Below are 26,195 nucleotides of genomic sequence, written 5' to 3'. Positions count from 1 at the left end.
GTGTGTGTGTGTGTGTGTGTGTGTGTGTGTGTGTGTGTGTGTGTGTGTGTGTGTGTGTGTGTGTGTGTGTGTGTGTGTGTGTGTGTGTGTGTGTGTGTGTGTGTGTGTGTGTGTGTGTGTGTGTGTGTGTGTGCGTGCGTGCGTGTTTAACTGATCCATTCACAACTTTCCTTACTCAATACTCCCTCCTCCACCCCTCTCTAAACACAGTCTCTCAGGTCCTAGATTGACGGTTTTCCAGTTATCCTAAGAGTCTTTAAGAGTTATCCTAAGAGTCTTTAAGAGTTATCCTAAGAGTCTTTAAGAGTTATCCTAAGAGTCTTTAAGAGTTATCCTAAGAGTCTTTAAGAGTTATCCTAAGAGTCTTTAAGAGTTATCCTAAGAGTCTTTAAGAGTTATCCTACAGAGTCTTTAAGAGTTATCCTTAGAGTCTTTAAGAGTTATCCTAAGAGTCTTTAAGAGTTATCCTAAGAGTCCACCAGTTTAAGCTGTAAGGCCAAAAATAATTGTGTATCAAATAATTGTATTATAGATTTTGTTGATATTTCAAGGGGTCTTACAATTGAAAATCAAATAGCTAAATGATCCTTGGTATGACCTTCTTAAAACAATTCCATATAGTTTAGTAGAACCCACTACACGGCTTAGACAGGGCTTAGAATCCTGAGAGTCTTTAAGAGTTATCCCAATAGTCTTTAAGAATTATCCTGAGAGTCTTTAAGAGTTATCCCAATAGTCTTTAAGAATTATCCTGAGAGTCTTTAAGAGTTATCCCAATAGTCTTTAAGAATTATCCTGAGAGTCTTTAAGAGTTATCCCAATAGTCTTTAAGAATTATCCTGAGATTCTTTAAAAGTTATCCCAATAGTCTTTAAGAATTATCCTGAGAGTCTTTAAGAGTTTTCCCAATAGTCCTTAAGAATTATCCTGAGATTCTTTAAGAGTTTTCCCAATAGTCCTTAAGAATTATCCTGAGAGTCTTTAAGAGTTATCCCAATAGTGTTTAAGAATTATCCTGAGAGTCTTTAAGAATTATTCTGAGATTCTTTAAGAATTATCCAAAGAGTCTATAAGAATTATCCCAATAGTCTTTAAGAGTTATCCCAATAGTCTTTAAGAATTATCCAGAGAGTCTTTAAGAATTATCCCAATAGTCTTTAAGAGTTATTCTGAGATTCTTTAAGAAATATCCTAACTCTGTAACAGAGAAGTATTAAACCGGTATACTACATCTATAACAGTGTTAAACACTTATCCTGACAGATATCCTAAGTGTATAGAAGGGTCTTTAACACATATAAACACGACTTCACAACTCCTAGATTGACGTTTTTCAAAGAGTGATCCTAAGAGTATTTTAACACTAATCCTAAATCTGTAACATCAACCCTATTCAGCTGAGCTCAGGGCGATGTTATTCAATTATTCCATTATGATGACGTGATTATCAGGCGTTTCTTCGAGAGGAGTCTGTGTGTTGGTTAACCTGCTCATCTGACAGGCATTTTCAACGGAGCTCACCCCTCAATCCCCTCACACTGACTGAACTCTGCTAATCTGGGTTCGCCCCAAATTCACTGACACACAGCGGACGGGAAGACACACACACACAGTAGAGACACACACACACAGTAGAGACACACACACACACAGTAGAGACACACACACAGTAGAGACACACACACACAGTAGAGACACACACACACAGTAGAGACACACACACACACAGTAGAGACACGCACACACAGTAGAGACATGCACACACAGTAGAGACACACACACACACACAGTAGAGACACACACACACACAGTAGAGACACACACACACACACACACAGTAGAGACACACACACAGTAGAGACACACACACACACACACACAGTAGAGACACGCACACACAGTAGAAACACAGACACACACAGTAGAGACACACACACACACAGTAGAGACACACACACACACAGTAGAGACACACACACACACAGTAGAGACACACACACAGTAGAGACACACACGCACTCACAGTAGAGACACACACACATGCTTTTATTGCGCCTGTGCGCCAGGGAGTCTGGGGAGAGCGTGGTAATCCATGGATGCCAATTTATCGAACTCTTCAGAAAAGGGGAGCGCTATTCATTCACATGTGACTAGAGATTTAGACAGAGTATTTTGCCTGCTGTGTGTGTGTGTGTGTGTGTGTGTGTGTGTGTGTGTGTGTGTGTGTGTGTGTGTGTGTGTGTGTGTGTGTGTGTGTGTGTGTGTGTGTGTGTGTGTGTGTGTGTGTGTGTGTGTGTGTGTGTGTGTGTGTGTGTGTGTGTGTGTGTGTGCGCGCACATGGATATGTGTGAGTGTGTGACCCTAGTGTGTGTACTAGATATAGTGTGTTACCAGTAAGTGATTGTGAGTGTGTGCACAACCCCTACAGAGAGTTTGCCAAAGAGAGAGAGCGAGTAGAGAACCGTGCAGAGTTCCTCAAATTGAGACGCCAGCAGCAAATAGAGAGAGAGCTAAACGGATATCTAGAATGGATCTGTAAAGCAGGTAAGTAAAAACACACACACACACACTCACTTCCTTTACACAAACACAAACTGTAACTCTGTTCTTAAAGCTATTGCTCTTTAACTCTTTACAAACTGACAACTGACATGATGTGTTGTTGTTGACTATGTGTTATTGTGTTTCTACAGAGGAGGTCCTTCTGAATGAGGATGGTACCATTTTTACCGGTAAAGCTACTTCAGTCTACATCAGTCAGAGTGGGGGGTGGGGGGAAGAGAAGAGAGAAATGAGTCAAAGACAGAAAGAGTATGAGAGAATCATGTTGGTTGAGAGACAGACAGAAAGTGTATGAGAGAATCATGTTGGTTGAGAGACAGAAAGAAAGTGTATGAGAGAATCATGTTGGTTGAGAGAGAGACAGAAAGTGTATGAGAGAATCATGTTGGTTGAGAGAGAGACAGAAAGTGTATGAGAGAATCATGTTGGTTGAGAGAGAGACAGAAAGTGTATGAGAGAATCATGTTGGTTGAGAGAGAGACAGAAAGTGTATGAGAGAATCATGGTGGTTGAGAGAGAGACAGAAAGTGTATGAGAGAATCATGTTGGTTGAGAGAGAGACAGAAAGTGTATGAGAGAATCATGTTGGTTGAGAGAGAGACAGAAAGTGTATGAGAGAATCATGTTGGTTGAGAGAGACAGAAAGTGTATGAGAGAATCATGTTGGTTGAGAGAGAGACAGAAAGTGTATGAGAGAATCATGTTGGTTGAGAGAGAGACAGAAAGTGTATGAGAGAATCATGTTGGTTGAGAGACAGACAGAAAGTGTATGAGAGAATCATGTTGGTTGAGAGAGAGACAGAAAGTGTATGAGAGAATCATGTTGGTTGAGAGTCAACGTGCGGGGGTACAGGTTAGTCCAGGTCATTTGTAATGTGACTATGCATAATAATAATAAACAGAGAGTAGCAGCAGTGTAAAAACAAGGGGGGGGGGGGGGGGTTAAATGTAAAAAGTCGGGGTAGCCACTTGATTAGCTGTTCAGCAGTCTTATGGCTTGGGGGTAGAAGCTGTTAAGGAGCCTTTTGGTCCCAGACTTGGTGCTCCGGTACCGCTTGCCGTGCGCTAGAAGAGAGAACGGTCTTTGACTAGGGTGGCTGGAGTCTTTGACAATTTTGGGGGCTTTCCTCTGACACTGCCTAGTATAGAGGTCCTGGATGTCAGGAAGCTTGGCCCCAGTGATGTACTGGGCCGTACACACTACCCTCTGTAGCTCCTTACGGTCAGATGCCGAGCAGTTGCCATACCAGGCGGTGATGCAACCAGTGTTCACGATGGTGGAGCTGTAGAACGTTTTGAGGATCTGGAGACCCATGCCAAGTCTTTTCTCCTGAGGGGGAAAATGTGTTGTCGTGCCTCTTTGGTGTGTTTGGACCATGTTAGTTTGTTGGTGATGTGGACACCAAGGAACTCTCGACCCACTCCACTACAGCATCGCATCGGTTTATGGTGGTAAATAGACGGATATGAATAATATAGATAAGAAATCTCTTGGTAGATAGTGTGGTCTACAGCTTATCATGAGGTATTCAACCTAAGGCGAGCAATACCTTGAGACTTCTTTAATATTAGACATCGCGCACCAGCAGTTATTGGCAAATAGACACACACCCCTGCCCCTCGTCTTGCCAGACGTAGCTGCTCTGTCCTGCCAAAACACTGAGAAGCCAGCCAGCTCTATATTATCCTTGTCTTTGTTCAGCCAAGTCTCGGTGAAACATAAGATATGACAGTTTTTAATGTCTCGTTGGTAGGAAAGTCTTAATCGTAGAGCGTACAGTTTGTTTTCCAATGACGTTGGCAGAATAACACGGAGGGTAGTGGTGGTTTACCTACTAGTCTGTGAATTCTTACAAGGCGCCCAGCCCTCCCCCTTTTCCTCCATCTTTTCTTCACGCTGATGATGGGGATTTGTCCAGTTCGACGTGAGTAATACTCTGTTCTGATGTCCAGAAGCTCTTTTCGGTCATAAGAGACGGTAGCAGCAACGTTATGTACCAAATGAGTTACACGAAAAAACAACCTAAATAGCACAGTTGGTTGGGAGCCCGTAAAACGGAACAAGATTATTTTTATTTGTCAAATGGCAGCCAAGCATCGATTATCATGTCCCCAGAATAAGACCCTCAATATTTATTGGAAAGGAACATCAAGCTCATCACGTTGCACTTTCACCACAGAACGGCTCATAATAATGGCCGGAAAGGAGGAGATGGAATGGCAATGGAAACCATGGAAACCATGTGTTTGATGTATTTGTTACCATTCCACGAATTCCGCTCCAGTCACTAAAACGAGCCCGTCCTCCCTAATGAAGGTGCTACCAACCTCCTGTGACTTTCACAACATTGTCTTTCCATCTGGAGCCTAATAAACTGTGTGCTTTCCTGACGAGTCGTAGTGGGAGGACCACACAGCATGTCATCGCGGGACTCCAAGTTTACGATATGATGGTTATTGTATCAATATTTGCGCATAAAAGGGTTTCCGCCACCATTTCTCGCATAATTCATTTTACTGACACAAAAAGATCCCACCTCGTCTTGCGTATTTTATTTTGTCGTCATTTGGAAAGTTTGGCGAAGAATGTTCGGTTTCCATCAGGCCATAAAACGGTTGGATGGAAACCTTGTTTGTGATGCAGAGAGAGAGAATGAGTGTGTCAGAGAGAGAGAGATTGGAACATTCTATCTTTCTATATCCTCCAGGTACCGTCAAGACCAAGAACAAGAAAGAGCTGCTGAATCCAGAAGAGGGGGAAGATGGTGGAGCTAATGGTTTTTATTACACAGTTATTTATAACTTCATAATAATATCATGAAGAAGCATTACAGTGTAAAACAGAGATCTTCAACCTTTTCTTGCTCAGGCGCCCCCTCCCAGGCAACTGGCGACCCAGGGACCCCCATCATACGTTAGCAAAAATACATGTATCATGTCTTTTCTTATCAGGTGAACGATTATGGCAAGGAGAACTAATCAACATTTGAATATATAATAGATTTGGTAGATCTTTTCATTATTTTGACCTCTCCACATTATAATTGGAGGAAGTGTAAACTGTAACATAGGCTATTGGCTAGAAAGGTAACTCCAAACATGTTTTCACTAAAAGCAGCTGTTTAGCTGGTTAAACAAAAGTTAGCAAAGTGTTGGCAAAAATGTATGTTCAAGTCAAGTCAAGCTTTTAGCATCAGTCAGCGCCACTTGGCTGTGTGCGGGTGCTATTTTAAAGTCTATGTCAGACTCCAGTGAGTGTCATTTACTCAATGTTAGGAGTTGAGAAATTAGAAAGAAGATATTCTAATATTTTCCTACTGTAGGCATGGAATTCAAAATGTGTTTATTCTGTTGCTGCTAGCGATATTCATAAAACATTGAAATAATAAAAATGTTAAATCAAGGTGGCCCAACTAGTAACTAGTTCCATAGAGTTTTTTGAGTTCACTCAACTTTTTGTAGAAGTGTAAACTTCACATTTAAAGTTGGACAAAAATCAACGAGACAAGTTGGCACAAATGTTGTTCCAACTTAACTAAAAAAGCTGGGCTAAAGTTCAATGAACTTGATACAAATACATTTAAACTCTGTTTTTCACATTTCCTGACATTTAATCCTAGCAAAAAGGAGAGTTTTAGGTCAGTTAGGATCACCACTTTATTTTTAGAATGTGAAATGTCAGAATAATAGTAGAGAGAATGATTTAATTCAGTTTTTATTTATTTCATCACATTCCTGGTGGGTCAGAGGTTTACATACACTCATTCGTATTTGGTAGCATTGCCTTTAAATTGTTTAACTTGGGTCAACTATACCACCAGTATACTACTACTATATTACTACTATACTACTACTATACCACCAGTATACTACTAATATACTACTACTATACTACTACTATACCACCCGACTACTATTAATATATTACTACTATACTACTACTATTCCACCAGACTACTATTAATATATTCCTATTATACTACTACTATACCACCAGTATACTACTACTATACTACTACTATACCACCAGTATACTACTACTATATTACTACTATACTACTACTATACCACCAGACTACTATTAATATATTACTATTATACTACTACTATACTACCAGTATACTACTACTATACTACTACTATACCACCAGTATACTACTACTATATTACTACTATACTACTACTATACCACCCGACTACTATTAATATATTACTACTATACTACTACTATACCACCAGCATACTACTAATATATTACTACTATACTACTACTATACCACCAGTATACTACTACTATACTACTACTATACCACCAGTATACTACTACTATATTACTACTATACTACTACTATACCACCAGACTACTATTAATATATTACTATTATACTACTACTATACTACCAGTATACTACTACTATACTACTACTATACCACCAGTATACTACTACTATATTACTACTATACTACTACTATACCACCCGACTACTATTAATATATTACTACTATACTACTACTATACCACCAGCATACTACTAATATATTACTACTATACTACTACTATACCACCAGTATACTACTGCTATATTACTACTATACTACTACTATACCACTAGTATACTACTAATATATTGCTACTATACTACTACTATACCACCAGTATACTACTAATATATTACTACTATACTACTACTATACCACCAGTATACTACTGCTATATTACTACTATACTACTACTGTACCACTAGGGTACTACTGCTATATTACTACTATACTACTACTATACCACCAGTATACGACTAATATATTACTACTATACTACTACTATACCACTAGTATATTACTACTATATTACTACTATACTACTACTATACCACCAGTATATTACTACTATATTACTACTATACTACTACTATATGCACAAAGTAGATGTCTTAACTGACTTGCCAAAACTATAGTTTGTTAACAAGAAATTTGTGTAGTGGTTGAGAAATGAGTTTTAATGACTCCAACCTACGTGTATGTAAACTTCCGACTTCAACTGTATGACAAACAAAATCCAAAGTAAAAATAGTAAGCATAGAAATAGCACAGATAGAATGGCTCTACCGCTTATCAAACGTTGTTTTCAAGGCGAATGACAGATCTATAACTCTTCATCTTCTTCTAGGAGACCCGTTTGGCCGAGGTGGTCTACAGGATGGGTCCAACTACAATAGGAACGAGCGGCGGATCCGGTTCTTCATCCGTAAGATGGTGAAGACTCAGGCCTTCTACTGGACCGTCCTGAGTCTGGTGGGCCTCAACACCATGTGTGTGGCGGTGGTACACTATGAACAACCTGAGATCCTCTCCGACTTTCTCTGTGAGTAGATATACATGCACACACACACACACACACACATGAAAACACACACACACACACATGCAAACACACCCACACACTCTCCATGATCACACACACACCTCACCTCAACACAATTTGCACTATGACCAGGCCTGAGATGCTGTCCGCCTTTTTCTGTGAGTCTCACACACACTTCCTGAACTGAAGTGATTATGCATGGCTAGTGTCCAGTCTAATTTCCATAAGATGTCTAGCTGATGAAGTCTATTAATCATGTAGAGTTATCATCACAGCAGTCTGCCATCATAGACTAGCTAGTGTCATTATTGATCTCCAGTCATCTAACCTGATTCTCTCTATTCCCTTCCTCCTTCTCTACCCACTTTCTTGTTCTCTCCATCTAAATCCCCCTTCTCTCTTCATGTCTCTCACTCACTCTCTCTCTCTCTCTCTCTCTCTCTCTCTCTCTCTCTCTCTCCCCTCCCACTCTCCCTCTCCCTCTCCCTCTCTCTCTCTCTCTCTCTCTCTCTCTCTCTCTCTCTCTCTCTCTCTCTCTCTCTCTCTCTCTCTCTCTCTCTCTCCTCCCCTCTCTCTCTTGCTCTCTCCCCCCTCTCTCTCCTCCCCCCTCTCTTTCTCTCTCCCCCCCTCTCTCCCCCCCCTCTCTCTCTCTCCAGTCTATGCAGAGTTTATATTCCTGGGTCTGTTCATGTCAGAGATGTGTATTAAGATGTATGGCTTGGGGACTAGGCCCTACTTCAACTCCTCCTTCAACTGCTTTGACTGTGTTGTGAGTAGAGCTGTTACTCCTGCTGCTACTATATTACTACTATTTTACTACTATACTACTACTATACTGTTACTATATTACTACTATACTACTACTATACTGTTACTATATTACTACTATACTGTTACTATACTACTACTATACTGTTACTATATTACTACTATTCTACTACTATACCACCAGTATACTACTAATATATTGCCACTATAATACTACTATACCACCACTATACTACTACTATACTACTGCCGTATTACTATATTACTACTACTGTTCTACTACTATAATACGACATTGTTACTATATTACTAATATTCTACTACCATACTACTACTACATTACTAAATTACTACTACTACATTACTACTGTTCTACTACTATACCACCAGTATACTACTACTATACTACTACTATACCACCAGTATACTACTGCCATATTACTACTATACTATTACTATACCACAAGTATACTACTACTATACCACCAGTATACTACTGCCATATTACTACTATACTACTACTATACCACCAGTATACTACTACTATACTACTACTATACCACCAGTATACTACTGCCATATTACTACTATTCTACTACCATACTACTACATTACTAAATTACTACTACCATATTCCTACTATACTACTGCTATACCACCAGTATACTACTACTATACTACCAGCATACTACTGCTATACTACTACTATCCCACCAGTATACTACTACCATATTACTACTATACTACTACTATACCACCAGTATACTACTAGTATACTACTACTATAATACTACTATACCACCAGTATACTACTGCCATATTACTACTATAATACTACTATACCACCAGTATACTACTACCGTATTACTACTATACTACTACTATACTGTTACTATATTACTACTATCTACTATATTACTACTATTCTACTACTATACCACCAGTATACTACTGTCATATGACTACTATACTACTACTATACCACCAGCATACTACTGCTATACTACCACTATACTACTAATATACCACCAGTATACTACTACTATACCACCAGTATACTACTACTATACCACTACTATACTACTGCTACACTACTACTATACCACCAGTATACTACAACTATACTACTACTATACCACCAGTATACTACTGGCATATTACTACTATACTACTACTATACCACCGGTATACCACTGTCATATTACCACTATACTACTACTATACCACCAGTATACCACTACTATACTACTACTATACCACCATTATACTACTACTATACTGCTACTATACTACTACTATGCCACCGGTATACTACTACTATACTACTACTATACCACCAGTATACTCCTACTATACTACTACTATACCACCAGTATGCTACTGTCATATTGCTACTGTACTACTACTATACCACCAGTATACCACTACTATACTACCACTATACCACCATTATACTACTGTTATATTACTACTATACTACTACTATACCACCAGTATACTACTAAGATACTACTACTATACCACCAGTATGCTACTGTCATATTGCTACTATACTACTACTATACCACCAGTATACTACTAATATACTACTACTATACCACCAGTATACTACTAATATGCTACTACTATACCACCAGTATGCTACTGTCATATTGCTACTATACTACTACTATACCACCAGTATACTACTAATATACTACTACTATACCACCATTATACTACTGTCATATTGCTACTATACTACTACTATACCACCAGTATACTACTAATATACTACTACTATACCACCAGTATACTACTAATATACTACTACTATACCACCAGTATACTACTAATATACTACTACTATACCACCAGTATACTACTAATATACTACTACTATACCACCAGTATACTACTAATATACTACTACTATACCACCAGTATACTACTAATATACTACTACTATACCACCAGTATACTACTAATATACTACTACTATACCGCCGGTATACTACTACTATACTACTACTATACCACCAGTATACTACTAATATACTACTACTATACCACCAGTATACTACTAATATACTACTACTATACCACCAGTATACTACTAATATACTACTACTATACCACCAATGCACTAGCTGAACTATATTGACTATGAAGTGACGATACCTTTTTGTTTTTATCATTCAGAACCAGTCATTCAGAAACAGTGTTCTAATGTGTGTGTGTGTGTGTGTGTGGTGTGTGTGTGTGTGTGTGTGTGTGTTAGGTGATCGTGGGCAGTATATTTGAGGTGATATACGCGGTCATTAAGCCAGGGACATCGTTTGGCATCAGTGTGTTAAGAGCCCTCCGACTGCTCAGGATCTTCAAAGTCACCAAGTGAGTCTCACACACACACGCAGGGTTGTTTGGCCTCTTCAGTCACCAAGGGATTCTGTGTTTCACCAGTGCTACAGGCTCGTTGCATCATCAGCCTTTCTCCATCCTTTTCTCTTCTTCTCTCTTCTTCTGACTTTTCTCTCTGTTTCTATTTTCCAGTCGGCCATCACTGCTGTCTGCCTTTGTCTCTCTTCCTCCCTTGCTTTCTTCTCTTTCTCTGACCTAGCCAGTTTGACAAAAAAGTGGTTTTGATGTCTTGATGTTTTTTTTATGCCTGTCCACTAACCTCTCTCTTCCCCTTCTTCCTTTCTTTCTTCTTTCCTTCCTACGCTCTCTCTCTCTCTCTCTCTCTCTCTCTCTCCCTCCCCCCTCTTTCTCTCTCTCTCTCTCTCTCTCTCTCTCTCTCTCTCTCTCTCTCTCTCTCTCTCTCTCCTCTCTCTCCCCCTCCCTCTTCTCTCTCTCTCTCTCTCTCTCTCTCTCTCTCTCTCTCTCTCTCTCTCTCTCTCTCCCTCTCCGTCGTTCTCATCCTCTCTCCTCATCCCTCTCTCCCTCTCTCTCTCTCTCTCTCCCTCCCCCTCTTTCTCATCCTCTCTCCCCATCCCTCTCTCCCTCCCCCTCTCTCTCTCTCTCTCTCTCCCTCCCCCCCTCTCTCTCTCTCCCTCCCCCTCCCCCTCTTTCTCATCCTCTCTCCTCATCCATCTCTCCCTAGGTACTGGGCCCCTCTACGTAACTTGGTGGTATCATTACTCAACTCTATGAAGTCCATCATCAGTTTGCTCTTCCTCCTCTTCCTCTTCATTGTCGTCTTTGCCCTTTTGGGCATGCAGCTCTTCGGTGGACAGTCAGTACACACACACATACACACACACAGGTTCACACGCACGCTGACACACACACACACACACACACACACACACACACACACACATACACATACACAGGTTCACACGCACGCTGACACACACACACACACACACACACACACATATACATGCAGGAATCCAAGGGCTGTTACGTACACACCCACACACACACACATACATAGACAATGGGAGGCAGGTAGACATTGGGCCAGTAACCCAAAGGTCGCTGGTTCGAATCCCCAGGCGTATATGTTGATGTTCCCTTTGAGCAAGGCACTTAACCCTAATTGCTCCTGTAAGTCGCTCTGGATAAGAGCATCTGTTAAATGACTGAAATGTAAAATGTAACACACACACACGCATAAACTGATGATGGACTTCATGGCGTGGAGAGAGAGACTTGAGGAACTGTCAACTCACAATGGACTTCCTTCTGTGTGGATCTGTCTGGACGTCTCCATGATATATCATAATTTCTCGCACTTCTCTCTCGCTCGCTCCTCTCTCTCCCGTTGTCCCTCTCCCTCCCTCTCTCTTTCTCCCTCCCAGGTTCAACTTTGAAGGTGGCACGCCGGCCACCAACTTTGACACCTTTCCTGCAGCTATAATGACAGTATTTCAGGTTAGACATTGGATCATTCTTTGGTGATACAGGGCGTTTTCACATGCAAATGGCTCAACACTAGTGTTTTACTGTGCCGTGTTGTCATATGGAAACTGCGCAGATTATGACGCGTGTCATGTATGATGATCTGTGTGCGTGCGTGTGTGTATGATGATCTGTGTGTGTGTGTGTGTGTGTGTGTGTGTGTATGATGATCTGTGTGCGTGTGTGTGTGTGTGATGATCTGTGTGTGTGTGTGTGTGTGTGTGTGTGTGTGTGATGATCTGTGTGTGTGTGTGTGTGTGTGTGTGTGTGTGTGTGTGTGTGTGTGTGTGTGTGTGTGTGTGTATGATGATCTGTGTGCGTGTTCAGATCCTGACGGGTGAAGACTGGAACATGGTGATGTATGACGGGATCAAGTCTCAGGGAGGAGTAAACAGCGGAATGGCCTACTCCGTCTTCTTCATAGTGCTCACACTCTTCGGCAACTGTATCCTGATGACCACGGCTCTATGCTGATACACACATAAACGCACACACACACACACAGAGACACACATAAATGCATACACACACGCACCACACACACACACACACACACACACATATAAATGCATTACACAAACACACACAGTACAGTTGAAGTCTCTCTATGGTGTGTGTGTGTAATGTGACACGTAAAAACACACGTACAGACATTCTAGAGGAACACAAACAGAGGGAAGAGATACTCTTCAGAATGTCATGGCTTGTGTCACAATGTTTCTGGAGTTGGTCCTTTCAGTTCCTTAACCCTTCTGCTCTCAGACACCCTGCTGAATGTGTTCTTAGCTATCGCCGTGGACAATCTGGCCAATGCTCAGGAGTTGACCAAGGTACTGGACCACATTATACCTTACTTTACCTCACCCGGTTATAACCTTTCTATAACTGTACATAACCTGGCTATAACTGTACATAACCTGGCTATAACTGTACATAACCTGGCTATGACTGTACATATCCTGGCTATGACTGTACATATCCTGGCTATGACTGTACATAACCTGGCTATAACTGTACATAACCTGGCTATGACTGTACATATCCTGGCTATGACTGTACATAACCTGACTATAACTGTACATATCCTGGCTATGACTGTACATAACCTGGCTATGACTGTACATAACCTGGCTATGACTGTACATATCCTGGCTATGACTGTACATAACCTGGCTATAACTGTACATATCCTGGCTATGACTGTACATAACCTGGCTATGACTGTACATAACCTGGCTATAACTGTACATAACCTGGCTATGACTGTATGGGTGAAGTTATCCTTATACTCTATGCTGATCTTGGGTCAGTTTTGCGTTTTCCCCAATAACGTTAAGGTTAGGATTTGGGGGTGGCAAGCTGATCCTAGTTGCACAATTCTGGTAACTTTCCCCAAATTCCCAGGGTTTTCCAGGATTCCTGGATTTCCTGCTTTTGCTCTCCTAATTCCAGGAACTTTCAACAAGGATTTCTGGAAAACTAGGGAATTTTGTGAATTATACTGTACTGTTTTACACTTCTACTGAGCCTGCCTACCACTGACTGGACCAGGCGATAGACCTTATTCAGACATTGTTAATTGACCAATGTTCGACACCCCACTAGCTGTCAAAGATAGAACACACAGACTGAATAAGGTCTATTTCATATGGCTAATGCTCTCTCTTTCTCTTTCTCTCTCTCGCTCTTTCTCTCTCTCGCTCTTTCTCTCTCTCGCTCTTTCTCTCTCTTTCTCTCTCTCTCTCTTTCTGTCTCTCTCTTTCTCTCTCTCGCTCTTTCTTTTCTTCTCGCTTTCTCTCTCTCACTTTCTTTATCTTTCTCGCTCTTTCTCTCTCTCTCCCATCTCTCTCTCTCTCTCTCTCTCTCTCTCTCTCTCTATATATATATATATATTTCTCTCTCTCTCTCTCTCTCTCTCTCTCTCTCTCTCTCTCACTTTATCTCTCTCTATTTATTTCTCTCCCATCTTTCCCTCCCTCCCTCCCTCCCTCCCTCCCTCCCTCCCTCCCTCCCTCCCTCCCTCCCTCCCTCCCTCCCTCCCTCCCTCCCTCCCTCCCTCCCTCCCTCCCTCCCTCCCTCCCTCCCTCCAGGATGAGGAGGAGCAAGAAGAGGCAGCTAATGCCAAGACAACCCTGCAGAAGGCCAAGGAGGTGGCTGAAGTTAGTCCTCTGTCTGCCGCTAACCTCTCCATCGCTGCGTGAGTAGAGTACACATCTATCTATCTATCTATCTATCTATCTATCTATCTATCTATCTATCTATCTATCTATCTATCTATCTATCTATCTATCTGTCTGTCTGTCTGTCTGTCTGTCTGTCTGTCTGTCTGTCTGTCTGTCTACAGTGCATTCGGAAAGTATTCAGATCCCATTTCTTACATTACAGCCCTGTTCTAAAATGGATTTAAAAAAAATAATCCTCATCAATCTACACACAACAGCCCATAATGACAAGCGAAAACAGGTTTTTAGAATGTAAATACCTTATTTACATAAGTATTCAGACCCTTTGCTATGAGACTCGAAATTGAGATCAGGTGCATCTTGTTTCCATTGATCATCCTTGATGTTTCTACAACTTGATTGGAGTCCACCTGTGGTAAATTCAATTGATTGGACATGATATGGAAAGGTGCACACCTGTCTATATAAGGTCCCACAGTGCATGTCAGAGCAAAAAAAGCAAGCCGTGAGGTCAAAGGAATCTTCCGTAGAGCTCCGAGACAGGACTGTGTCGAGGCACAGATCTGGGGAAGGGTAGCAAACAATTTCTGCAGCATTGAAGGTCCCCAAGAACACAGTGGCCTCCATCATTCTTAAATGGAAGAAGTTTAGAACCACCAAGACTCTTCCTAGAGCTGGCCTCCCGGCCAAACTGAGCGATCGGAGGAGAAGGGCCTTGGTCAGGGAGGTGACCAAGAACCCGATGTTCACTCTGACAGAGCTCCAGAGTTCCTCTGTGGAGATGGGAGAACTTTCCAGAAGGACAACCATCTCTGCAGCACTCTACCAATCAGGCCTTCATGGTAGAGTGGCCAGATGGAAGCCAATCCTCAGTAAAAGACACATGACAGCCCGCTTGGAGTTTGCCAAAATGCACCTAAAGGACTCTCAGACCATGGCAAACAAGATTCTCTGGTCTGATGAAACCAAGATTGAACTCTTTGGCCTCAATGCCAAGCGCCACGTCTGGAGGAAACTTGGCACCATCCCCACGGTGAAGCATGGGAGACTAGTCAGGATCGAGGGAAAGATGAACGGAGCAAATTACAGAGAGATCCTTGATGAAAATCTGCTCCAGGGGGCTCAGGACCTCAGACTGGGGCGAAGTTTCACCTTCCAACAGCACAACAACCCTAAGCACACGCAGGAGTGGCTTCAGGACAAGTCTCTGAATGTCCTTGAGTGGCCCAGCCAGAGCCCGGACTTGAACCCGATCGAACATCTCTGGAGAGACCTGAAAATAGCGGTGCAGCTTGAGGGGATCTGCAGAGATTAATGGGAGAAACTCCCCAAATACAGGTGTGCCAAACTTAATTCCCAAGAAGACCCAAACGTCATTCCCAAGAAGACTCAAGGCTGTAATCGTTGCCAAAGGTGCTTCAACAAAGTACTGAGTAAAGGGTCTGAATACTTATGTAAATGTGATATTTGCGTTTTTTTTATACATTTGCAAAATGGCTGTAATGTAACAAAATGTGGAAAAAGTGAAGGGGTCTGAATACTTTTTGAATGCACTGTATCTATCTATCTATCTATCTATATTCTATCTATCTATCTATATATCTATACTTTATCATCTATCTATCTATATTCTATCTGTCTATATTCTATCTATATTATATACATCTATCTATCTATCCATATTCTATCTATATTCTATCTATCTATCTATATTCTATATCTCTATATTCTATCAATCTATCTATATTCTATATCTCTATATTCTATCTATCTATCTATATTCTATATCTCTATATTCTATCAATCTATCTATATTCTATATCTCTATATTCTATCTATCTATCTATATTCTATCTATCTATCTATATATCTATACTTTATCATCTATCTATCTATATTCTATCTGTCTATATTCTATCTATATTATATACATCTATCTATCTATCCATATTCTATCTATATTCTATCTATATTATATCTTATCTGTCTGTTGATAGATCTGTGGTTATTTCAGTTGTGTCACATATGAAAGCAAATATACTGATACACTGGAAACACATACACACACACACACACACACACACACACACACACACACACACACACACACACACACACACACACACACAGTACATCAGTACTCAGTCTAATGTACACTCCAACACTCTACTCAATCCGACCAACACACACTTCAAGACTCAATCTGACGCTCACTCCATCTCCCACTCGACCTAAATCTCCGTAGCCACTGACCTAGGCTTCTTCAACTTTAATCACAGTCATCATCAAGAGAGGTACAAGGTTAAATACACTTCAGTAATTATGAGAAGGAGGTTAAATACACTATACTAGTTATGAGAAGGAAGCATAGTTAAATATACTAGTTTGAGCTTCGAGGAGTGGCAAGGTCCCATAAAAAAAACATACGAAGCATCATCAAATTTGACAGTGAGTGAGTGCACTAAAACGTAATTCCACCCTAATTCCATTCAGAGTCAATGGAAACGAGCTAAGTGGCTACGCGGCAACGCTAGCGGGCAAAGACAGACTACAGCCAGAAGAATGGCATCTTCTTATCATCAAAGACAGTGACAGGAAAAGGAAATAGTTTCTACTGAAATTCTGTGGCCCTTTGAAATGTTTGATGTGCCCTTTTGTGTGTGTGTGTGTTCCATTGTCTGCTGTTTCTGCAAGGAGAAGCAGATTTTACATAAGCCCCTCCAGGCCTTTATAAAAAGTCCTTACCCGGTGCTCTGCGCCTGTCTTAGTGTTTTTTTACCCGGAGAACAATAGGTTTAGTCATGTCTTAGAGGACGTAGGGGATGGGACGGAGGAGCGAGAGTGTGTGTACATTTCCCTGCTATACATGAACAATACTGTATTAAGATACTGTTTATCAAGACTTCATGTTACACAATATGACAGGCTGCATTTACACAGGCAGCCCAATTCTGATCTTTTGACCAATCAGATCAGCTCTTTTGGGCAAAAGATTAGACTTGGGCTGCCTGTGTAAATGCAGCCATAGACACACATTCAAGGTGCCATATATCAGATGCTAATGCCTTTAACTTTGTGGTGATGATTTAAACAGAGGCACAAACACATTACTCCAACAACTAACCCCCTCCAAACACTCTTCTAAATGTTGTCGTAGGACCAGTATCGCAATACTACGTCACCTGATTTTCCATGGCAGGAAGGAAAACAGAAAGCAGACTAAACTCTTTGGTCCTGTAAAATGTAGTGTGCTATAGCTTGAAATAGAAACATGTGACTCCGGGTGACATCGTAAGGCTGTTTGTTTCCAACATGAGAAACTTACATTTGTTTTACCTCATTTCTATCCGCATGTTAAATGTGCAACCAGAGGAAAACAACTCTGGACCACCTTTACCCCACACAGAGAGACGCGTACAAAGCTCTCCCTCGCCCTCCATTTCCCTCCAAATATGACCATAATTCCATCCTCCTGATTCCTGCTTACGAGCAAAAATGTAAGTAGGAAGCACCAGTGACTCAGTCAATAACAAAGTGGTCAGATGAAGCAGATGCTAAACTACAGGACTGTTTTGCTATCACAGACTGGAATATTTTCCGGGATTCTTCCGATGGCATTGAGGAGTACACCACATCAGTCACTGGCTTTATCAATAAGTGCATCGAAGACGTCGTCCCCACAGTGACCGTACGTACATACCCCAACCAGAACACATAGATTACAAGCAACCTCCGCACGGAGCGAAAGGCTAAAACTGCCACTTTCAAGGAGCGGGACTCGAACCCGGAAGCTTATAAGAATTCCCGATATGTCCTCCGACAAACCATCCAATAAGCAAAGTGTCAATAGAGGACGTACTACACCGGCTCCGACGCTCGTTGGATGTGGCAGGGCTTGAAAACCATTTCAGACTACAAAGGGAAGCGCAGCCTAGAGCTGTCCAGTAACACGAGCCTACCAGACTAGCTGAACTACTTCTATGCTCGCTACGAGGGAAATAACACTGAAACATGCATGAGAGCACCAGCTGTTCTGGACGACTGTGTGATCATGCCCCCCGCAGCCAACGTGAGTAAGACCTTTAAACAGGTCAACATTCACAAGGCTGCAGGGCCAGACGGATTACCAGGATGTGTACTGCGAGCATGCGCTGACCAACTGGCAAGTGTCTTTACTGACATTTTCAACCTCTCCCTGTCCAAGTCTATAATACCACAATATTTTAAGCCGAACACCATAGTCCCTGTGCCCAAGAACACTAAGGTAACCTGCCTAAATGACTACTGACCCGTAGCACTTTGTAGCCATGAAGTGCTTTGAAAGGCCCACATCAACGCCATAATCCCAGACAGTCTAAACCTTCTCCAATGTGCATACCGCCCTAACAGATCCAGAGATTATGCAATCTCTATTTCACTCCACACTGCCCTTTCCCACCTGGACAAAAGGAACACCTATGTGAGAATGCTATTCATTGACTCCAGCTCAGCATTCAACACCATAGTGCCCACGAAGCTCATCACTAAGCTAAGGACCCTGGGACTAAACACCTCCCTTTGCAACTTGATCCTGGACTTCCTGACGGGCCGCCCCCAGGTGGTAAGGGTAGGCAACAACACATCCGACACACTGATCCTCAACACAGGGGCCCCTCAGGGTGCATGCTCAGTCCCCTCCTGTACTCCCTCTTCACTCATGACTGCATGGCCAGGCACGACTCCAACGCCATCATTAAGTTTGCAGATGCACAACAGTGGTAGGCCTGATCACCAACAACGACGAGACAGCCTACAGGGAGGAGGTCAGAGACCTGGCCGTGTGGTGCCAGTGCAACAACCTCTCCCTCAACGTGATCAAGACAAAGGAGATACTGTGGACTACAGGAATGGAGGACTGAGCACGCCCCCCATTCTCATCGACGGGACTGTAGTGGAGCAGGTTGAGAGCTTCAAGTTCCTTGGTGTCCACATCACCAACAAACTAACATGATCCAAGCACACCAAGACAGTTGTGAAGAGGGCATGACAAAACCTATTCCCCCTCTAAAGATCGAAAAGATTTGGCATGGGTCCTCAGATGCTCAAAAGGTTCTACAACTGCACCATCGAGAGCATCCTGGCTGGTTGCATCACTACCTGGTATGGCAACTGCTCGGCCTTCAACCGCAAGGCACTACAGAGGGTAGTGTTTACGGCCCAATACGTCACTGGGGCCAAGCTTCCTGCCATCCAGGATCTATATACCAGGCGGTGTCAGAGGAAGGCCCTAAAAATTGTCAAAGACTCCAGCCACCCTAGTCATAGACCGTTCTCTCTGCTACCGCATGGCAAGCGGTACCGGAGTGCCAAGTCTAGGTCCAAGAAGGCTTCTAAACAGCTTCTACCCCCAAGCCATAAGACTCCTGAACATCTAATCAAATGGCTACCCAGCCTATTTCCATTGCCCCCCCATTTACACCGCTGCTACTCTCTGTTATTATCTATGCATAGTCACTCTACCTACATGTACATATGGGGCGGCAGGTAGCCTAGTGGTTAGAGCGTTGGACTAGTGACCGAAAGGTTGCAAGATCTAATCCCAGAGCTGGGGATTCTGCCCCTGAACAAGGCAGTTAACCCACTGTTCCTAGGACGTCATTAAAAATAAGTATTTGTTCTTAACTGACTTGCCTAGTTAAATAAAGGAAAAATGACCTTGACTAACCAGTGCCCCTGCACACTGCTCTTCAACTACTTGTAACTTTTATTTCTTATTCATATTTTTTAAAACTGCATTGTTGGTTAGGGGCTTGTAAGTAAAGCATTTCACTGTTGTATTCGGCGCATGTGACTAATAAAATGTCATTTGGTTTGAAGTGGCTTTATGTTTTGTTTTCTTGTGAGACTGGTATCATGACAACCCTAGTTTAAAGGTTATTTAAACATGGGAAAGTTGTAGCAACGCTGTTTTTATACACGCCACCTACCGGAAACTAACCCTCCTCCAAACCAACCCCCGATTCTTCTTACACGAACACACTAACTCACTCTTCTAAACGTTGTCTAAAGGTTATTTAAACATGGGAAGGTTGTAGCAACGCTGTTTTTATACACGCCACCTACCGGTAACCAACCCTCCTCCACCAACCCCTCCTTCTTCCTACACGAACACACTAACTCACTCTTCTAAACGTTGTCTAAAGGTTGTCTGAAGGTTCTGTAAATGTTCTGAGAAGGTTTACCACATCTTCTTACACTAACTGCCAGGACTCACTCTTTCACTCTTGTGAATGTTGTATATAGTAGAGGTGGAGGGAGGACATTGTTTTTATCCGATTCACCTTCCTAACACCCCTATTTCTCATGACACTAACAACACTCTGAGCACACTCACTCTTCTCAACGTTGTGGAAACGTTGTGGATAGAAAGAAAAAAAAGGAAATGTTGTGAGAAGGTTGTATATAAACGTTGTGTACGGTAGAAGTGGTGGGAGGAAGGTTGTGGCGGCGTTGTTTTTATGTCGGATGTGTCGCTCCCTCCCCTCCTTGTCTCCTCTTCAGAGTGACAGTAACAAAAACTGAGCGTATCGATGCCACAGAGAATGTGCTTGACTGGTATTTACTCGTTTATCTCATTTTACACTTTACTTTGTTATTTTTTACTTTTTATGTGATCCTTTCCTCATCCTTTTCTGATGTTGTTTTTCCTTTATTTTTAAAGTTTGTGTCGTTCTTTTGTTAGTGTCGTTCTTTCAGTCTGTCTTTCCGTGCTGTTTCATGATTTAGGGTTGCAACATTCTAAAAACCTCCGGGGGTAAAAAAAAGACATATATTTGAACATTTCCAGTTGGAATATTCCAGTTGGGGTTTCTGGAAAACCTGGGAACTTTGGGAACGTTTTTGGGTTTTGCCAATCCTAATTCCTGATCCTTGTTTTGGTGTTTGTTTGTTCACCTCTGGCTGGCTGTCATTTTGTTAGTAGGTGTGATAAGCTGGCTAGCTGGGGTTGTTGGGGTCAATTCCAGTTTCAATTCAGTAGATTCAAAAGGATGAATTGAAATGTCATATTTGAATTGAAAACTGACCATTCTTTTCTATGAGGATTTGTCATCATTCACGTCTAGAATGATCTGAAATATCTGAATCGTTGGAGGTAAGAGGTGTTAGTGAGGTACTCGAGGGGAACTACAGGAGGGGTCATTTGGGAGGGAGGTGGGTGTGCAGTTGAGGGGGGGGCTGAAGGCTGTAACACATTTCACCCCCTACCTTCTCAAAAGTCCATGGCTATGTCTTCGTCTCTGTCTTTGTCTCGCAAGAAGGGAATCGTTTGTATACATTGAAACAAACTGTTTGAGATTTTGTTGATATAATGTTGGTAAAATAATGTGGTTGAAAATTCAACAAACAAAAAGGCTTATTCAACAAAATCTTTTAATAAACAATTTATGTGTAAAAACTACCTTAATTTGAGGTATCTGTCGATGTTTTGGCACTTCCATCATAATCATCTTCACCACCATCATCATCGTAATCATCATCATCATCACAGCAACCTCTGCAGTGTATTCCTATGTGGGCTACAAGGACTCTTCTCACTGGCTGTCTGTCTGCTGTTGGGTCTATGACATCATCGCTTAGGGGGGCTGGGAGAAAAAAACGTCTAGTTATCTCTTCTATCTCGTCTAGCAACATTCACAACTGATCCCCTTCTCCTCTCTTCTTTCTTATCCCTATCTTCCTCTCCGTATCTTCTTCTTCTACACTTCCCTCTCTCTCTTTCTTTCTTTCTTTCTTTCTTCCTAATTTTCTTTATTTTTTTCTCTCCCCACAGTAAGGAGCAGCAGAAGAATAATAAGGCTGGTGGTAAATCCGTGTGGGAACAGAGGACCAGTGAGATAAGGAGACAGAACCTGATGACCAGCAGAGAGGCTCTGTACAACGAGATGGACACGGAGGACTGGAAGGTCAGGGGAGAGGGGGAGGGAGAGGTGAGAGACACAGAACACTGGAAGGTCAGAGGAGAGGGGGAGGGAGAGGTGAGAGACACAGAACACTGGAAGGTCAGGGGAGAAGAGGAGGGAGAGGTGAGAGATACAGAACACTGGAAGATCAGGGGAGAAGATGAGGGAGAGGTGAGAGACACAGAACACTGGAAGGTCAGAGGAGAGGGGGAGGGAGAGGTGAGAGATACAGAACACTGGAAGGTCAGAGGAGAAGAGGAGGGAGAGGTGAGAGATACAGAACACTAGAAGGTCAGGGGAGAAGAGGACGGAGAGGTGAGAGATACAGAACACTGGAAGGTCAGAGGAGAGGGGGGGGAGAGAGGTGAGAGACACAGAACACTGGAAGGTCAGAGGAGAGGGGGGGGGGAGAGGTGAGAGAGACAGAACACTGGAAGGTCAGGGGAGAAGAGGAGGGAGAGGTGAGAGAGACAGAACACTGGAAGGTCAGGGGAGAAGAGGAGGGAGAGGTGAGAGACACAGAACACTGGAAGGTCAGGGGAGAAGAGGAGGGAGAGGTGAGAGATACAGAACACTGGAAGATCAGGGGAGAAAAGGAGGGAGAGGTGAGAGACACAGAACACTGGAAGGTCAGGGGAGAAGAGGAGGGAGAGGTGAGAGATACAGAACCCTGGAAGATCAGAGGAGAAGAGGAGGGAGAGGTGAGAGAGACAGAACACTGGAAGGTCAGGGGAGAAGAGGAGTGAGAGGTGAGAGAGACAGAACACTAGAAGATCAGGGGAGAAGAGGACGGAGAGGTGAGAGACACAGAACACTGGAAGGTCAGGGGAGAAGATGAGGGAGAGATACAGAACACTGGAAGGTCAGGGGAGAAGAGGAGGGAGAGGTGAGAGATACAGAACACTGGAAGGTCAGGGGAGAAGAGGACGGAGAGGTGAGAGACACAGAACACTAGAAGATCAGGGGAGAAGATGAGGGAGAGGTGAGAGATACAGAACACTGGAAGGTCAGGGGAGAAGAGGAGGGAGAGGTGAGAGATACAGAACACTAGAAGATCAGGGGAGAAGATGAGGGAGAGGTGAGAGATACAGAACACTGGAAGGTCAGGGGAGAAGAGGAGGGAGAGGTGAGAGATACAGAACACTGGAAGGTCAGGGGAGAAGAGGACGGAGAGGTGAGAGATACAGAACACTGGAAGGTCAGGGGAGAAGAGGACGGAGATGTGAGAGACACAGAACACTGGAAGGTCAGGGGAGAAGAGGAGGGAGAGGTGAGAGACACAGAACACTGGAAGGTCAGGGGAGAAGAGGAGGGAGAGGTGAGAGATACAGAACACTGGAAGGTCAGGGGAGAAGAGGAGGGAGAGGTGAGAGAGACAATAAAACTGGGACACTTCACAGTCCTTTTTTATGCATGTCAGTACAGTGTAACTTCAACAGTAACTAATCTTACAGTGTAAATGTAGTGTAAAAAATAGTAACTGAGATTGTAGTACTGTACTGATTGATTACACAGTAATAACAACACTGTAGTGTAAATGTTACCCATAGAGCCTCAGATAAACTTATACTGTGTATATACACTACCAGTCAAAAGTTATAGAACAACTACTCATTCAAGGGTTTTTCTTTATTTGTACTATTTTCTACATTGTAGAATAATAGTGAAGACATCAACACTATGAAATAACACATATGGAATCATGTAGTAACCAAAAAAGTGTTAAACTAATCAAAATATATTTTATAATTGAGATTCTTCAAGTAGCCCCCCTTTGCCTTGATGACAGCTTTGCTCACTCTTGGCATTTGCAAGACTTGTATTTATTTTACTGTGTCAGTATTTCAACGTTGTAGATGTTCTGCCGCAAAACTGGTGGCTGTTGTGAAAAAAGTCAACAGTTGGAAGAGTTGCAGAGTTCATTGAAAACAACGCCGTTGTTGATGAAATGCTTTTTCCATTAACTAGGCTCTTTTCTCTTGAACCATTATGGTCTATCCACTAGAAACTTATGGACAATATGTGAATACATTTTTTATTACGTTATTCAGGTCTGAATGACCAAAGTTATCATAGATTGTCATAGCTTACCTGTTAATTACCAAAATTACAGACGATTCCGGTAACTTTGGTAAATTACTGATAGCTATTGGTGCCAAAAATGTCCCACTAGTTACATCCACAATTAGAACCTTTGGTGACAAAATGGCAGACTGTTTGCTAAACTCTGTATACCTCTGGTTCTAGGAGTCGGGCTCAGGAAAGGAGAAAGGATTTGAGTTAGAAGAAAATAAACATAGGGTTTTCTTTATTTATGAAAGAATCTTAACTTGAGGTCCACGTGTTAGGATTCAGCCCTTGTTGTTTGCCTATATAAAGTAACTTATTGATCCGGTTTCAGAAGATAACATCATTACCATCCTTAACCCCCTCCCTCCCCAGGTGTCGTACCCCCATCGTGCGGGGGACATGAAGACCCACCTGGACCGTCCGCTGGTGGTCAACCCCCAGGACAACCGCAACAACAACACCAACAAGACCCGGCCCGGAGAGCCCCCTCTAGACCCACAGGACACCCTGGGCCAGCAGAGGGCTGAAGAATACATCAGACGCCAGGCCTGCTACCATCAAAGATACAGGGGGGGTGAACCAAGGGGAGGTAGTGGCCCAGAGAGAGAGGCCCGTCTAGGGCACGGGGGGAGCAGATTGTCCCTGCAGACGCTGGAGGGTATTGAAGAAAGAAGGGAACATGGAAGGAGATGTAGGCATAAAGAAGGGAAGGAGGGGAGGAGTGTGTCACCGCATTATAGCGAGGGAGGAGTGGGGGATGAGAAGAGGAGGCACAGGAGGGTTAGGAGGGAGGGGGAGGAGGGAGGGAGAAGGCATAAGTGTAAGGGGACAGAAGGGGTAGTGGTAGGGGAGGGGGGTGAGGTAGAGGGGGAGGGGAGGAGGCCGAGGCGTCATCGGCATGGAGAGAGGAGCCGACAGCATCGAGTTAGAAAGTGAGTGACAGAGGATCCGTGTGTCTGTGTCTGAATCTGTCAATATCTAACCTAATGTTTCCTTTGGGGATCAACAGTATGTACACTACCGTTCAAACGTTTGGGGTCACTTAGAAATGTCCTTGTTTTCCATGAAAACATACATGAAATGAGGTGCAAAATGAATAGGACATATAGTCAGGACGTTGACAAGGTTATAAATAATGATTTTTAATTGAAATAGTAATTGTGTCCTTCAAACTTTGCTTTCGTCAAAGAATCCTCCATTTTTAGCAATTACAGCCTTGCAGACCTTTGGCATTCTAGTTGTCAATGTGTTGAGGTAATCTGAAGAGATTTCACCCCATGCTTCCTGAAGCACCTCCCACAAGTTGGATTGGCTTGATGGGCACTTCTTATGTACCATACGGTCAAGCTGCTCCAACAACAGCTCAATAGGGTTGAGATCCGGTGACTGTGCTGGCCACTCCATTATAGACAGAATACCAGCTGA

General features: G+C 42.6%; 1 protein-coding gene across 1 annotated transcript in view; it reads left to right on the top strand.

The window, feature by feature from the left end:
• The window catches only part of LOC139402157 (voltage-dependent P/Q-type calcium channel subunit alpha-1A-like), a gene marked incomplete at its 3' end in the record, with an annotated part of 113,904 nt that overhangs the window by 26,058 nt on the left and 61,651 nt on the right, over window positions 1-26,195 (top strand). Inside the window, exons 7-20 of the mRNA XM_071146243.1 lie at window positions 2,429-2,544; window positions 2,694-2,732; window positions 5,271-5,339; window positions 7,730-7,924; window positions 8,581-8,693; window positions 10,953-11,065; window positions 11,775-11,906; window positions 12,478-12,550; window positions 12,905-13,022; window positions 13,340-13,407; window positions 14,668-14,774; window positions 21,301-21,354; window positions 22,571-22,727; window positions 25,143-25,702. Coding sequence (XP_071002344.1) covers window positions 2,429-2,544; window positions 2,694-2,732; window positions 5,271-5,339; window positions 7,730-7,924; window positions 8,581-8,693; window positions 10,953-11,065; window positions 11,775-11,906; window positions 12,478-12,550; window positions 12,905-13,022; window positions 13,340-13,407; window positions 14,668-14,774; window positions 21,301-21,354; window positions 22,571-22,727; window positions 25,143-25,702 — 1,914 coding nt within the window. The remainder of the gene's footprint in view (window positions 1-2,428; window positions 2,545-2,693; window positions 2,733-5,270; window positions 5,340-7,729; window positions 7,925-8,580; window positions 8,694-10,952; window positions 11,066-11,774; window positions 11,907-12,477; window positions 12,551-12,904; window positions 13,023-13,339; window positions 13,408-14,667; window positions 14,775-21,300; window positions 21,355-22,570; window positions 22,728-25,142; window positions 25,703-26,195) is intronic.

This window comes from Oncorhynchus clarkii, unplaced genomic scaffold, assembly GCF_045791955.1.
Source record: "Oncorhynchus clarkii lewisi isolate Uvic-CL-2024 unplaced genomic scaffold, UVic_Ocla_1.0 unplaced_contig_10648_pilon_pilon, whole genome shotgun sequence".
Lineage (NCBI taxonomy): Eukaryota > Metazoa > Chordata > Actinopteri > Salmoniformes > Salmonidae > Oncorhynchus > Oncorhynchus clarkii.
The sequence above is the reverse complement of the archived record's forward strand: the minus strand, read 5'-3'. Positions and strand labels throughout refer to the sequence as shown.